Source organism: Martes martes, assembly GCF_963455335.1.
Source record: "Martes martes genome assembly, chromosome: 14".
In the NCBI taxonomy this organism is placed as follows: Eukaryota; Metazoa; Chordata; class Mammalia; order Carnivora; family Mustelidae; genus Martes; species Martes martes.
In genome coordinates, this window is record NC_137902.1 from 19,447,814 (window position 1) to 19,461,252 (window position 13,439).

A 13,439-nucleotide genomic window follows, 5' to 3' on the forward strand; every position below is an offset into this window, starting at 1 on the left:
GGAATCATCACCTTTTAGGTGAGAGAATAATGTTAAAAACCAGAGAGAATTTTGAAAATTAAAATTATTGCTCTTAAGCATACTTCCAAAAGTTAAAACAGAACATTTAATTTTGATAACACGTTATATATGATAACACAGAGCAACATTCTAAAAACCTTTAAAAATGCAGAAAGTATCAGTGATTTCCTAAATCTCTTGACTTCCAAATTATAATTTGATATTTTAGGATAGAGTCAGGCATGAAATAAATATTCAGGGGTGCCTGGGTGGCTCAGTGGGTTAAGCCTCTGCCTTCCTCTCAGGTCATGATCTCAGGGTCCTGGGATGGAGCACCAGGCTCTCTGCTCAGCAGGGAGCCTGCTTCCCCCTCTCTCTCTGCCTGCCTCTCTGCCTACTTGTGATCTCTACCTATCAAATAAATAAAAATCTTAAAAAAAAAAAAAAAAAGACAGTACCCTTTTAAATACTCAATAGGTACTTTGGAGGGAAAATAAATGAATGGTACCATAATTAACAGCATTAACTATGTAAATATAAAGCCCATTTTTTTAAAGATCCCAAGTTTTATTGTTAATATGTCCCACTCTTCCCTATAGTACTAGAAGCAGACACACAGAGATGTTACACATGTATTTCAAAGAATCTTACTGTCTAAGGCAAGTACATCACACAGAAAACGGATTCTCAACGGAAGTAAGGGAGGAGAGGCTGCCAGGGTAGCTGAATCTCCTTGCTTTGGTAGCTGCAGAACGGAGGGGGTATCTTTTTCCAACTAGCTACACTCCCTCCTCCTAACCCCATAATGGTTCATTTCAAGTTCTGAAGGCCTCATTGTCTAATATTCATTCATTCCACCTTTAGTTCTTTTAAGCATCCATCACACGTTCAAGACTCTTCTTATCTTACTGCAATAAACAGCAACAGGCAATTTTTTTAAACAATTTTACTGAGGTATAATTTGCATACTATAAAATTCACCCTGGAGCGCCTGGGTGGCTCAGTGGGTTAAAGCCTCTGTCGTGATCCCGGGGTCCTGGGATCGGGCCAGGCATCCGCTCTCTGCTCGGCAGGGAGTCTGCTTCCTCCTCTCTCTCTGCCTGTCTCTCTGCCTGCCTGTGATCTCTGTCTGTCAAATAAATAAATAAAATCTTTAAAAAAAATAAAATAAAATTCACCCATTTTAAGGGTACAGTTCAATGAACTTCAATAAATTTATACAGTTGCATAACCTTTACCACAATCCAGTTTTAGGAAACTTCCATCATCCCAAAAATTCCTTCATGTGAACATGCAGAATAGGACACCCTCATTTCACAGGACAGTACCTCACGCTTGTTACACTCTACCAATTAACATTCAAGTTATTTACCACATTTATGAAAATGACCAACAATATGAAACACATACTCATACTTAATAAGTTAATATTAAATTCTTACTGATACTTAAATGTTTAAAGAATAAAAGAAACACGTTACTCAGCTATTCTAATATAGGCTTCAACTTCAATGTTAAAAACACGAACATACCTTTGTCTCCAGTAAGCATATCTGCCACAAATAAACTGACAATGAGAATAATGATATTAAACATCCCAAGATCAACTTCATACAAAGCAGTCAATTTGTTTTCTACCCAAGCTAGATGTCTGAATTTTAAATTGTAACTTCTGCGCATTGACTGTTACCAGCAAAGTCTACAGAAAGCAATCCTAGCAGATTCAGTATTAACAAAATTATATTGTCCAGAGTTTTTGTGAAATATGAAGATCACTTTTTTTCTGTTGTTCATGTTGAAGATATATACTCCCACAAAAGATTATGGTAATCAAAATTAAAAACCTCAAAATTTACATTTCTTCTAATAACCAAGACAAACTTAATACATTTTACCCTCTAGTTTCTTATCGCATAAAAAGGTTATTTACAGTTCCTTGAAGAGAATCCTAATTGTCCCTATCTAATTAATCAAAGTAAGAGTAAAGGAAAATCAGTTGTTTTATCAAAATACGTTGACTGAGACTAAAATTACACTCTTTGGGCATCTGGGTGGCTCAGTCAGTTACGTGCCTGCCTTTGGTTCAGGTCCTGATCCCAGGTTCCTAGGATCGAGTCTTGCATCAGGCTCCCTGCTCCATGGGTAGCCTGCTTCTCCCTTTGCCTCTGACTCTCTGTTTCTCATGAATAAATAAAGAAAATCTTTAAAAATGAATAAATAAAATAAAATTATGTCCTTCTATAATTTAAAAATGCCCATTTCAAATGGCTTCAAAGCTCTCATCATGTGGCCTCCACAAATGGTCTTTACATAGTGTTTTCAAAAGACAATCGAAAATATTTCCCATAATAAAGAAATGTAAGGAAATCAATACCACACAGAAATCTTTTTATCTAACATCATAAAGCTAAATAAAAAGAAAACCCACACTTTTCCCCTGAAATGTATGTAGTAACATTAATAACAAAATTGTCTACCAAGCCAAATATTTTTTTTTTAAGATTTTTTATTTGTTGGGGCGCCTGGGTGGCTCAGTGGGTTAAAGCCTCTGCCTTCGGCTCAGGTCATGGTCCCAGGGTCCTGGGATCCAGCCCTGCATCAAGCTCTCTGCTCAGCAGGGAGCCTGCTTCCCTTCCCCTCTCTCTGCTTGCCTCTCTGCCTACTTGTGATCTCTGTCAAATAAAAAAATAAAATCTTAAAAAAATAAAATAAAAAAATAATAAAATAATTTTTTTTATTTATTTATTTGACAGACAGAGATCACAAGTAGGCAGAGAGGCAGGCAGAGAGAGAGAGGGAGAAGGAGGCTCCCTGCTGACCAGAGAGCCAGATGCAGGCCTCGATCCCAGGACCCTGGGACCATGACCTGAGCCGAAGGCAGAGGCTTTAACCCACTGAGCCACCCAGGCGCCCCCAAATATTTTTTCTTATAAGAAATCAGTTACTGGGGAGCCTGGGTGGCTCAGTGGGTTAAAGCCTCTGCTTTTGGCTCAGGTCATGATCCCAGGGTCCTGGGATCGAGCCCCACGTCGGGTTCTCTGCTCAGTGGAGAGCCTGCTCCCCAACCCCTCTCTCTGCCTGCCTGACTACTTGCGATCTCTGTCAAATAAATAAAATCTTTAAAAAAAAAAAAAGGAAATTAGTTACTTAGATAAAACATAAAGAATTTCACTTATACTAAGGTATGGAATCCCTATGTCTCCTAGAATGCATGTTAATGAATAATTATATACTGTGAATCTGCAACATTTCTATAATAACCTACTGTAATTATCTTCTATAAATTTAAATAACTTAATCTGTATACTGTCATCTGACAAAGAAAAATAGCCACGTTTATAACATCTTACTGATTTGTATAATTTATCATTTTATTATATACATATTTTTCCAAATGCACCATAAGCTCCTCTACCATAGGGAGGCATGTTCTATGTACATTGTATAAGTTCAATAAATTTGGTTACTAATTACCTTTAAGAAAGCAGTTTCAGTAACTAGTGAAAAAGGAAGCAAACTGCAAAAGTTGAAAAAGCACTGGCAGGAAAGCCTTAAAGCGGCAGATGCAGACGATGTGTTTCAGGCTGAGCAGAAAAGGAGAGTGCTAACACATAAATTTCAGGTTGCGGTCACGAAGTCTTACTTTTTAAGTAAATTCTTACCAAGGGCTGTTTGCTGATCCCAGAGAAACAAATCCCAGAGATCTGTCTTATTTCCTAGTTCTATTTTTGCAAGTTACCTTGCTTGCCAGTCCAGTTTCCTCAACAAAAAAAGTAAGGAAAATATTTTCATTTTATCTCACAGAACTGTTCTGAAATTCAAATGAGGTAATAATATACATTAAAGGGCTTTATAGACAAGTAGTACATTAAATGCAAGGTGTTACTATGTTTATTATTATTGAAGAGGGATCCTACCCTCTGACCCAACAATTCTAATTCTTCATGTTTATCCTAAGGATCTAGGTAGACAAATGCACAAAGCTATCTGCAAAAACATGTTCTGAATAGCCCTATTTTGAATGAAAAAAATCTAAAAATAACTTAAATCAATGGGTGACTGGTTTAACAAATTATGGTATACCCATGAAACAGAATATCATGCTATAATTAACAATGATATAACAGATGTATATGAACATGAAAACCTCTTTACCCCTGCTTTATAAGAGGTTCCACTTTTGAGATGCCTTCCTTCATCTATCAAACTTAATCAAGCCCTCCCTGCTATACTCCTCATAGGATTCTATTTTTCCTACATTAAACTCATCACAGTTTGAAATAATATATTTATATGTTTACTTGACAACATGTGTTTTCTTCATTAAATGCTAATGAAGATGGTGCACACATACACACACACACACACTCTTGCTCTCTCACACACACACTCCTATATACATATGCAGGGGGAGGGAAAGCTGCCAATATTTTAAAATGTAGAAAGCCAAAATGAAAAATAAAAACAATCTAACAAAAAATATGTATGCTTATATTAATTACATCAGCACTATCGACCAAAAATGGGATCTGGAAATACATTTTGTCAAATGATACCATCAAAGCTCTTTGATTAAATTAGTATCTGGAAAACTATCTTTACTTAAGAAGTGACAAAGAATCATGCTATATCCAGAAGAAAGCAATGCTGTTTCCTTTGTAAGGAGAAATCGAGAAGAAAAAGCTTTCTTCTGGTCAACAGTGTCCTCTGGTTAGAATGATGCATATTCTGCTGAAAATCCAGCTTGATATTAAAGCAACCACCACCTATAGCTAAATAAGTATCTCTTACCATCTCTGGGCCACATGAGTTTTAATCATAAAATGAGTGATAATATCATACCTTCATAAAGCAGAGAACTACACCGGATGAAATCCTGAATTCTCTTTTTATAATTTGTGATCTTCCACACCATGTATTCAATATTCTGGGAAAAGGCCACTAATCAAACAGAAACAGAAGCAGCTGTCCTACTGACTTACAAGACATGATCGTCAAGTCTCCCTGAAACATACTTCCATAAGGGAATATGTCCTTTAGAAACTCTGCACAGCAAACTTATGCTTCCATGAAGCATTTAATGGAAAGTCTGAGTTTGTTTAGTGAGGTATATAAATAATTCTTAAGAATTTTTCATTTAAACAGCTTTAGGGGAAGACAGAATATCACAGAAAACATCACACAGGAGGTGTTAATCACTCAACATTTGAAAATACTGAAGAACAATACTAACCTCACAAAAAGTTTAACTGTTACTAATCTCTACTTTTGTCCTGATACTCTAGGAGTTATCTATTCGACAGAGACTCAGAAACTATTTCTTTATATAGAAAATTTGAAAAGCACAGAATAGTAAAGAGAAATTCCACAATAAAAAAAAGGTTTCATTCAACTATTCAGTGAACTAACAGGTACGTATTTAAGAATAAAAACAGAAGATAAAACAAATTTCAAATTACTGCTACTGAAAAAAAAATCCTCTACAAAAGATAACCAAAAAGGCTTTAAAGCTGAAAATACAACAATACAATCATTCCCTCTAAGACTAAAACATTTCATGATTCTGTAGTTTAAGAATAGTTAAACTAAAGCTTTACAAACAAAAGGAAAAGCTGTTTTGTTTTCTAATGTCCTCAATCCTAGCAAAAGGAATTGAAATGTGGCTGCTCTTGTGAGATTCTTTAATAGCCAAAGGATACCTAATAAAATAAATTTTTCGTCAACTTAAAATTCAAACATAAATTGGTACTTACTATTACCTTCTACATCACCTTAAAACAATGCAATTACTATGTGTCATAGGCTCATACCAACATTTATTGCCAGTATTTGACAGACTTATGGTTCTGGCAGGGCAGGTAGGTTTTAATATTTTAATTTCATGACTGGATGACAGTGAGTGTTTTTTAAAATTAACTGCAGCATTCTATAGTCTACTATAATATACTGTAATACCCATTTAAAAGAACTGGCAGTTAGAGATTTTTATTCTTCAAATACTACCTATTATCTTCCTTTCCAAATATATTATCATTAACATTCTTTTTTTTTTTTTTTAAAGATTTTATTTATTTTTTTGTCAGAGAGAGTGAGCACAGGCAGACAGAGAGGCAGGCAGAGGCAGAGGGAGAAGCAGGCTCCCCGCTGAGCAAGGAACCCGATGCGGGACTCAATCCCAGGACCCCGGGGTCATAACCCGAGCCGAAGGCAGCCGCTTAACCAACTGAGCCACCCAGGCGTCCCATCATTAACATTCTTAAGAAATACAATGTAATCAGGGGCACCTGGGTGGGTCAGTGAGTTAAAGCCTCTGCCTTCCGCTCAGGTCATGATCCCAGGGTCCTGGGATAGAGCCTCACATGGGGCTCTCTGCTCAGCAGGGAGCCTGCTTCCTCCTCTCTCTCTCTCTCTCTCTCTCTCTCTCTCTGCCCGCCTCTCTGCCTATTTGTGATTTCTGTCTGTCAAATAAATAAATAGAATCTTTAAAAAAAAAAAAAAGAATACAATGTAATCATAGTTTGCCAAAGCAGGAGTTGCATAATGTCTCCTTCCATACTTTAATATGGTAATCAGCACAAAAGAGAAATGCAGTTCCACATAGGGAAATCTACCTGGAGTTTGAAAACCTTCCATTTTTTAAGAAACACCTACTATGTACAAGGCATTGTGATAGATACTGGGGATGAATCCTTAAGCAGAAGAGATTCAACTTTTGCTTTCATGGAGTTTTTAGCCCAATGAATGAGACATGAATTTATCAATCAGAGAACTGTATTTCTACAAACTATGATAAACACCATGAAGGAAAAGTAGGGGTGCCATCATGTGAACACCTAATCTACTCTGCCTGATGAGAAAAGGTTTCCCTGAAGAAGTTATTATGATTGAGTTGAAATAAGAGTGTTATTAGATAAAGACAACTTAATTGGCAAAGGGGAAAGAACAGAGTATGTGCAAAGACCTTGAAGTAGGAAGAAACATGGTGTGTTGAAGGAAGAAAGAAAGCTAGCCAATATAATGTGTCAGAATTGTATATGGGCCAGGAGTAGTTGCATGGATACCAGTTAGGAGGTTATAACAGGGTCTCCAGGTGAGAGATAGATGGTGTCTCATTAGGAGGAAAGAAATGAAGATAAGGGAAAAGACAGCAAATTCAAGAAATATTTAGGAGAAAATCAGTGTTACAATGAAGCCAGGCAGAGTAGTGTTAGTAGAGTTTTAAAGATGACAGATCTTGAAATTTTTCAGTTGTGAGACCAAACAATAAAAAAGTAGGAATTTGAACCTATGTGATGTTCCACAATGAGCCAGACAGCAACTGCACCCAGGTTTTCTAATAGCAGTAACATCTTAGGAAGGGTGATTTTTAGGAAATGTGCCAGAAGGCCATAACCAAGACCACAGTAAATTCAACCAGGTATTTAAAAAATAATTAAATATTACAGGTCCCACTTCTGAGTTGTCAGTTAGAAGGATACCAAATGATAAAATTACTGGGATTTTCAAGGTACATGCTTGTAACTTCACATTATATCACTTATTTTCTCTCCTTTGTACTTCTGTGAAAATAAGATTTCTAGACATAATATTAGGAGCTAACATTCAGCATAAACTTAAAAAACAACATTTTATATCAGGGAGATCATATTATACCTGAGAATATTAGGGGGGAAAAGCCAACATTATATCTGAAAGATGCTACGACGTCAGGGAAACAAATGTCATCTTATGACAAACAAGATATCAATGTCCAAGATGCATACTAGTATCAGCAACTTCCACACAAGTACCTTTTCGATCAGGAAAATAAGACAGATATGCCATAATTCTATTACCTTCCTTGTTTCAGAAGACTAGTAAATGAAAAATTTTTACAAGTCTTCTTTCTTTCTGCTATATGTAACCAATGTAATAAAATTTCTACTAAATCCAGTAATAGGCCTCAAGTTAACAGAAGCCCATAAAGTCTCCTTCAAATGGACTAACAACCCCATTTCTCACATATCCCAGCATTGGAAATTGATCCTTGGCTCCTCTATCCCATGAAGCAGAAGTTTTAACAAACAGTAAGGAAAAATAATTTCTAGTGTTTCACTTTAACATACTAATTCTCATCTATAGGCCCCAGTCTAAACCCCACACATGGGTGGACCTCAGTATATTCTAAAATCTGTTTCTTTCTTTTTTCTTTCCTTCTTACTACTTATATTCCTATGAAAAATTATCTTCCTTAGTCTTGGGTGGTCCAATGTATACGTAATTATTTTCCCATGGGTACTGTAAGAACATGGCATGCCTGTAGTTTTACAAATTTTCTGATATGCTATGCTAAGACATACAGTAATTACCACTGTGGTCCCACACACAATAGTAGAATCCTAACAGGAACCCTACCATGAAACAGAAACACCACTTAGTCAAAACCCCACGCTGAGCAAAGTTTAAGTCAACAGATAACAAAGACTTATTAACGACCTATAACGTAACTGGTAAAATCTAGAAATGTATATCTTATTTATGCATCTATAATCCTTGAATTGTTAGTAATGAGGTTGCCTCTGCAATGATGGAGTGGTGTACTGAATAACTAATATTGTAACTGATCTCTAGAACTGTAAATAAATCAGTGTCACAGAACTTCAGGGGAGAAAGGGGCCTTGGTAAATATGTAGGCCATCCCTTCATTTTATAGATGAGAAGAGGGATGAAGAGAAAATGTAGTAAGATCATTTACCTGATTTCTACAAAAGAGGAAATACTCAATAAATACTTGTAGCATGACAAAACCCAGGTCTGGTTTCCTGATACTCTCTGCATGTCTCTAAATTTAAAAAAAAAAATTTTAAACCTTTTTAAATTTATACATGGATTGAAAACCCATGAATTTGAATTCTTGAAATATAGATCCTAAGAGAAACAGTGAAGAACAAGAAAATTGATATTTATTTGTTTAAATGTTATGTATCATACTACATATTTTCATTCCAAACCTATCATATCATAGAAAAACCCTCTAGACCCACACATAAACATAAATACAGCATATTAAGGGGTGCCTGGGTGGCTCAGTCATTAGGCATCCGCCTTCAGCTCAGGTCATGATCCCAGCATCCTGGTATTGAGCCCCGCATGGGGCTTCCTGCTTGGTGGGAAGCCTGCTTTCCCTCTCCTAGTCCCCCTGCTTGTATTCCCTCTCACTCTGTCTCTCTCGCTGTCAAATAAATAAATAAATAAAATCTTTAAATAAATAAATAAATACAGCATATTAAGCTTGTAGCTATTTTTATAATTTTAAAAATTAAGTTTAAAAAACACAGAATAGTCCTACTAAAAAAGCCAAAAAAGGAAACTCACAGCTTTAAAGATGAGTCAAAGAGGGAAGAGTGAATCCTAGTTTTGCCTCAGCAATGTCAAAAATGCAGAGTGGGAAGATCCAACCTTTCGAGCTCTAATTATTATCTATAGGAGCCTCAAGTTTCCTGCATCTATTAGTAAGAGCTCCTATTCCTGCTCTTTTCCCAACCTACTTCCCCAAGTGACTACCTAACTACCTGTCTGGAGTTCCCCATACTCATCAGGCAACCTTAGTTTCCCAGAGATTGCTCTGTGTCTCTCCAAAATAAATTCTTACATTCTCTAGACAAAGCTTTGGGAATCAGGAAAAGAGGTCTCATTTAATTCCTCTTATAAATGGAAAAAACAGCATCTGTTGGTTTTAAGGTGACCTTCTGAAAACTTCCTATGAGTTGAATCATTAGAATTCCCTGGCCCTCTGGGGCAAAACACTGAAAAGACAGCCAGGCACTACCAAAAGTCTTCAAAAAATGGAAGTCAACGATGTCTGAGTACATCCAGACAAGCATTTCCTAGGGAACCCTTTGGACTGAAAAATAAGCATCTTCATTCTTTTTCTGTTTTGTTTTGTTGTTTCTTTACCATCTCCCTTACCAACTCTATCTTATCAAATAAGAGACACAACTTTCATACCATGGTCTTCCCTTTCACCCTTAAACAACAAATAGACCATGCCCACTAACTTCCTACTCCAACCAAACATTTTTATTCCTTTAACAAAACCCTTGATTCTGCTTTATATCCTGCCTGAGCTATTTCTGGCATTTAAAAATTCTTCTTGGATCGTCCAAGTTTAAAGCTGGACTAAGATTACTTTTAGCATGTGGTTGCATGCATGGACACATGTCAAGTTTCACTTTATTGTCCCTCTCAGTCACAGACGTCCCCACTTAATAAACCCAGCAAGAACTCTTTGGTTTTCTTTTGGATTCTACTCCTGCCCTTCCCCACAAAGTCGGTTACGATATCTAGACTGTATTAGTTTAAAAGGGCCAAATCTGGGAACCTGGGTGGCTCAGTGGGTTAAAGCCTCTGCTTTCGGCTCAGGTCATGATCCCAGGGTCCTGGGATCAAGTCCCGAATCGGGCTCTCTGCTCGGCAGGGAGCCTGCTTCCTCCTCTCCCTCTGCCTGCCTCTCTGCCTACTTGTGATCTCTGTCTGTCAAATAAATAAATAAATAATCTTTAAAAAAATAAAATAAATAAAATAAAATAAATAAATAAATAAATAAATAAATAAAAGGGCCAAATCTCCAGGGATGGTGGTAAAGGAACTCATTTGACTATTCGGTGTTGCTCCAGACTTGGTGTTAAAGAACTGAGGTGAGGAGGACCTGAACTTTTGCCTGAGTGTGTGCTCCCTCCCTCCAGGTGCCCTTTCCAAACCTCCCCAGCTTGCTACCTGTTGGCAGTGCTGGTGTTGCTGCTCCCGTTGCTGTGTTTCTGTGCTCGGCTCAATCTCCTTGGGGGCTTTGAATGCTGCAGCCTGGGGCTCGGCATGGAGGGGAACGTTGAGGCATAGCCATGTTCACACTCTAAAGAGACAGCAAGAGAAAAAGATATGAGAACAGGAATGTACTTAAATCCATGGATCCACAGATCTGAAGTCCTTGCAGTAACATGTTGCTGAAAACAGCAGAAGAAAAGGAGGTAAAATTTTTCCACTTTCTGGTTGGAAGATAAAATTCTCAGTCCTTGTGAGGACATTTATCCTGTAACATTATATACAGATCCAACCCATCACCGGAAAGGTGTACAAATACTTCCTCTAAACCAAGTAATCTCTCCACCCTTTCCAAAAATCCTTTTCTCCAATAATTCTTAACTGAAACACACTAATTTCTGAGACTAGTTACCATCCACCTCAATTATTTCACCTCCCTCAAAATGCCCCTTTAACTCTCCCCATTCTGGGTCTCTCACTAAGCGCTCCATTTTCACGTATTTCAAACCATTCAATTGCCTCCTCTCAGAAGACATCTTCTCCCTTGACACCATAATTTCCAGAGTTCCTACTCTTGACTCCCCAGTCTCTTTACATCTTTTCCAGCCCCAGTCCCTAAATAGGGTCCCTCTCCTCCTACCTGTTTCTCAGACGTCTCCTCCCCACATGCGCGCACCCTCCTCCCCAGTGGCTCCTCAGCAGGCATTCCCCTTCTCCGCGCCCAGCCTCGCCTCCTCCACCCCTACCTGTGCCGCTGCCTCCCCCTTCCGTCGGCTCTTTCTTCCCTCCATCCTCCCAAGTCCTCAGGCTGGCGCCCACTCTCAACACACTCCCTCCCTCTGCTCTGGCCCACCTCCCCACCTCCCCTCTGCCCCCAGATCCCCGTCCCTCCCCCCTACCTCGTCCCCCCGTCCTCCCCGCACAAGCAGGCCCGCGCAGCCTCTCCCGCACCCCTCCCCTCGCAGGCTCCGGGTCCCCACCACCTCCCGCACCCCTCCCCGCCCTCTCTCCCCTCACGCGCACACCCCTCCTCACACCCTTACCACGCACCCCCCTCACACGCGCTCCCCTCCTCACACACACCCCCGCCTCCCCGCACACGCGCACCCCTCCTCACGCACGCACCTGTCGCACGCGCACCGCTCCTTACACACGCACCCTCTTTCCCCTCACACACCCCTGCTTGCACGCGAACCTCCCCTCACACACACTGCTCATGCACGCACCTCTTACACACGCACCCTTCGCGCACGCACCCCTGCCTCCCCTGCTCACGCACGTACCCCTCTCCTCACACGCGCATCCCTCCTCACATCCCCCCCCAATACACACGCACCCTCCCTCCCCTCACACGCCACACCGCACTCCCCGCGTGGAGAAGGAGTGCGCGGGCTCAGGAGGTGGCGGAGGCGGAGGCGGCGGCACCCAGCCGTTACCTCGGTCCCGGCGCTCCAAAAACTCGGCCGCCTCAAGCAGGCGCTGCACGTTGATCATCCGCACCCTCTCCATGGGCACCGCTGGTGGCGACCGGGACCTCTACGCGCTCCCTTCCCCGGCCGACAGGAGGCGCCGCAGGCGGATACAGGCCGGTGCCGCCCGGGGACATGTGCGGGGGGCGGGCGGGCCAGCCCCGCCACGGCTCGGCGCGCTCTCCGCCGCCCTTGTCGCCCCCGCCGCGCCCGCCGCCGCAGCTGCCGCCGCCGCCGGCAGCCCGCGCGCGGTTTGTTTACCTCTCCGCGCGAGCACGGGGGAGGGGCGGGCGCAGCACTGAGGCCCGCCCCCGTCCCGCCCCTTCCTCTGCCTCCTGGGAAATGTAGTCCCGCCCCTCCCACTGCACATCGGGAGTGGTAGTACACATACCACTTCAGTGGGCCTGCGCCTTGCCGATTTCCGCAATGGCAGCTGGGAAATGTAGTCCCGTTCGACTTCTGTCTCCAGAGTGTAAAGACGAAGAAGTTTTTTGGGCTTTACTTCTGGGAAGGAAGAATTTGAGCCAGTTTCCGGAAAGCTCTTTTCCCAGCGACTTCCGACGGGTGCCGAGGACCTGGAGCATTCTTTATCTGAAATGCCATGTTCTAGTCCTCTATCTACTACTGCTTTTCTATGTAACTTACATGCCTCAGTTTCCCCATCACAAAATGTGCTATTCAGCTGGAGCACGCATAAGCATTTGAAAAGCCAAGATCACTGTTCAGAAACAAGGGATGATCCCTCCAGTACCAGAGAAAGTTGCCATGAGGCCTGGTTCCACCTGGTTTCCACATAGAGGTAGTTCGTTTTTTCATGGTATTTTTTTTTAATTGTATGTTTAAAAACTTAATTTGCCTCAGACCCTCACTAGTGACTTGAGAGGCTAGAAATCCTTTCTAGTATTGCAAGTGAAGGACATAATTCAGTGGGTAAGTGATTTGGTGCTGAAGTCACAAAGGGTTCAGTTCAAATCCTGACTCTGCTACTTACACTACCTATCTGGACTCTCCAAGCCTCATTTCCTCATGTATAAGATAGATACAGTGGGGCACCTGGGTGGCTCAGTGGGTTAAAGCCCCTGCCTTCGGCTCAGGTCATGGTCTCAGGGTCCTGGGATTGAGCCCCACATCGGGCTCTGCTCAGTGGGGAGCCTGCTTCCTCCTCTCTCTCTG

At 40.9% G+C, this 13,439-nt stretch overlaps 1 protein-coding gene across 4 annotated transcripts in view; it reads right to left on the bottom strand.

Moving 5' to 3' along the window:
- MXI1 (MAX interactor 1, dimerization protein) overlaps nucleotides 1–13,439 on the bottom strand; it is an 80,069-nt gene that overhangs the window by 50,328 nt on the left and 16,302 nt on the right. For 2 of the 4 annotated variants that reach the window (XM_080822771.1, XM_080822768.1), the window contains exon 2: nucleotides 10,756–10,888. In XM_080822771.1, coding sequence (XP_080678897.1) covers nucleotides 10,756–10,853 — 98 coding nt within the window. In that variant the 5' untranslated portion in view covers nucleotides 10,854–10,888. Of the gene's footprint in view, nucleotides 1–10,755; nucleotides 10,889–12,233; nucleotides 12,539–12,657; nucleotides 12,771–13,439 lie in introns of those variants that run through there. The other 2 variants (XM_080822770.1, XM_080822769.1) reach the window with 2 other exon arrangements.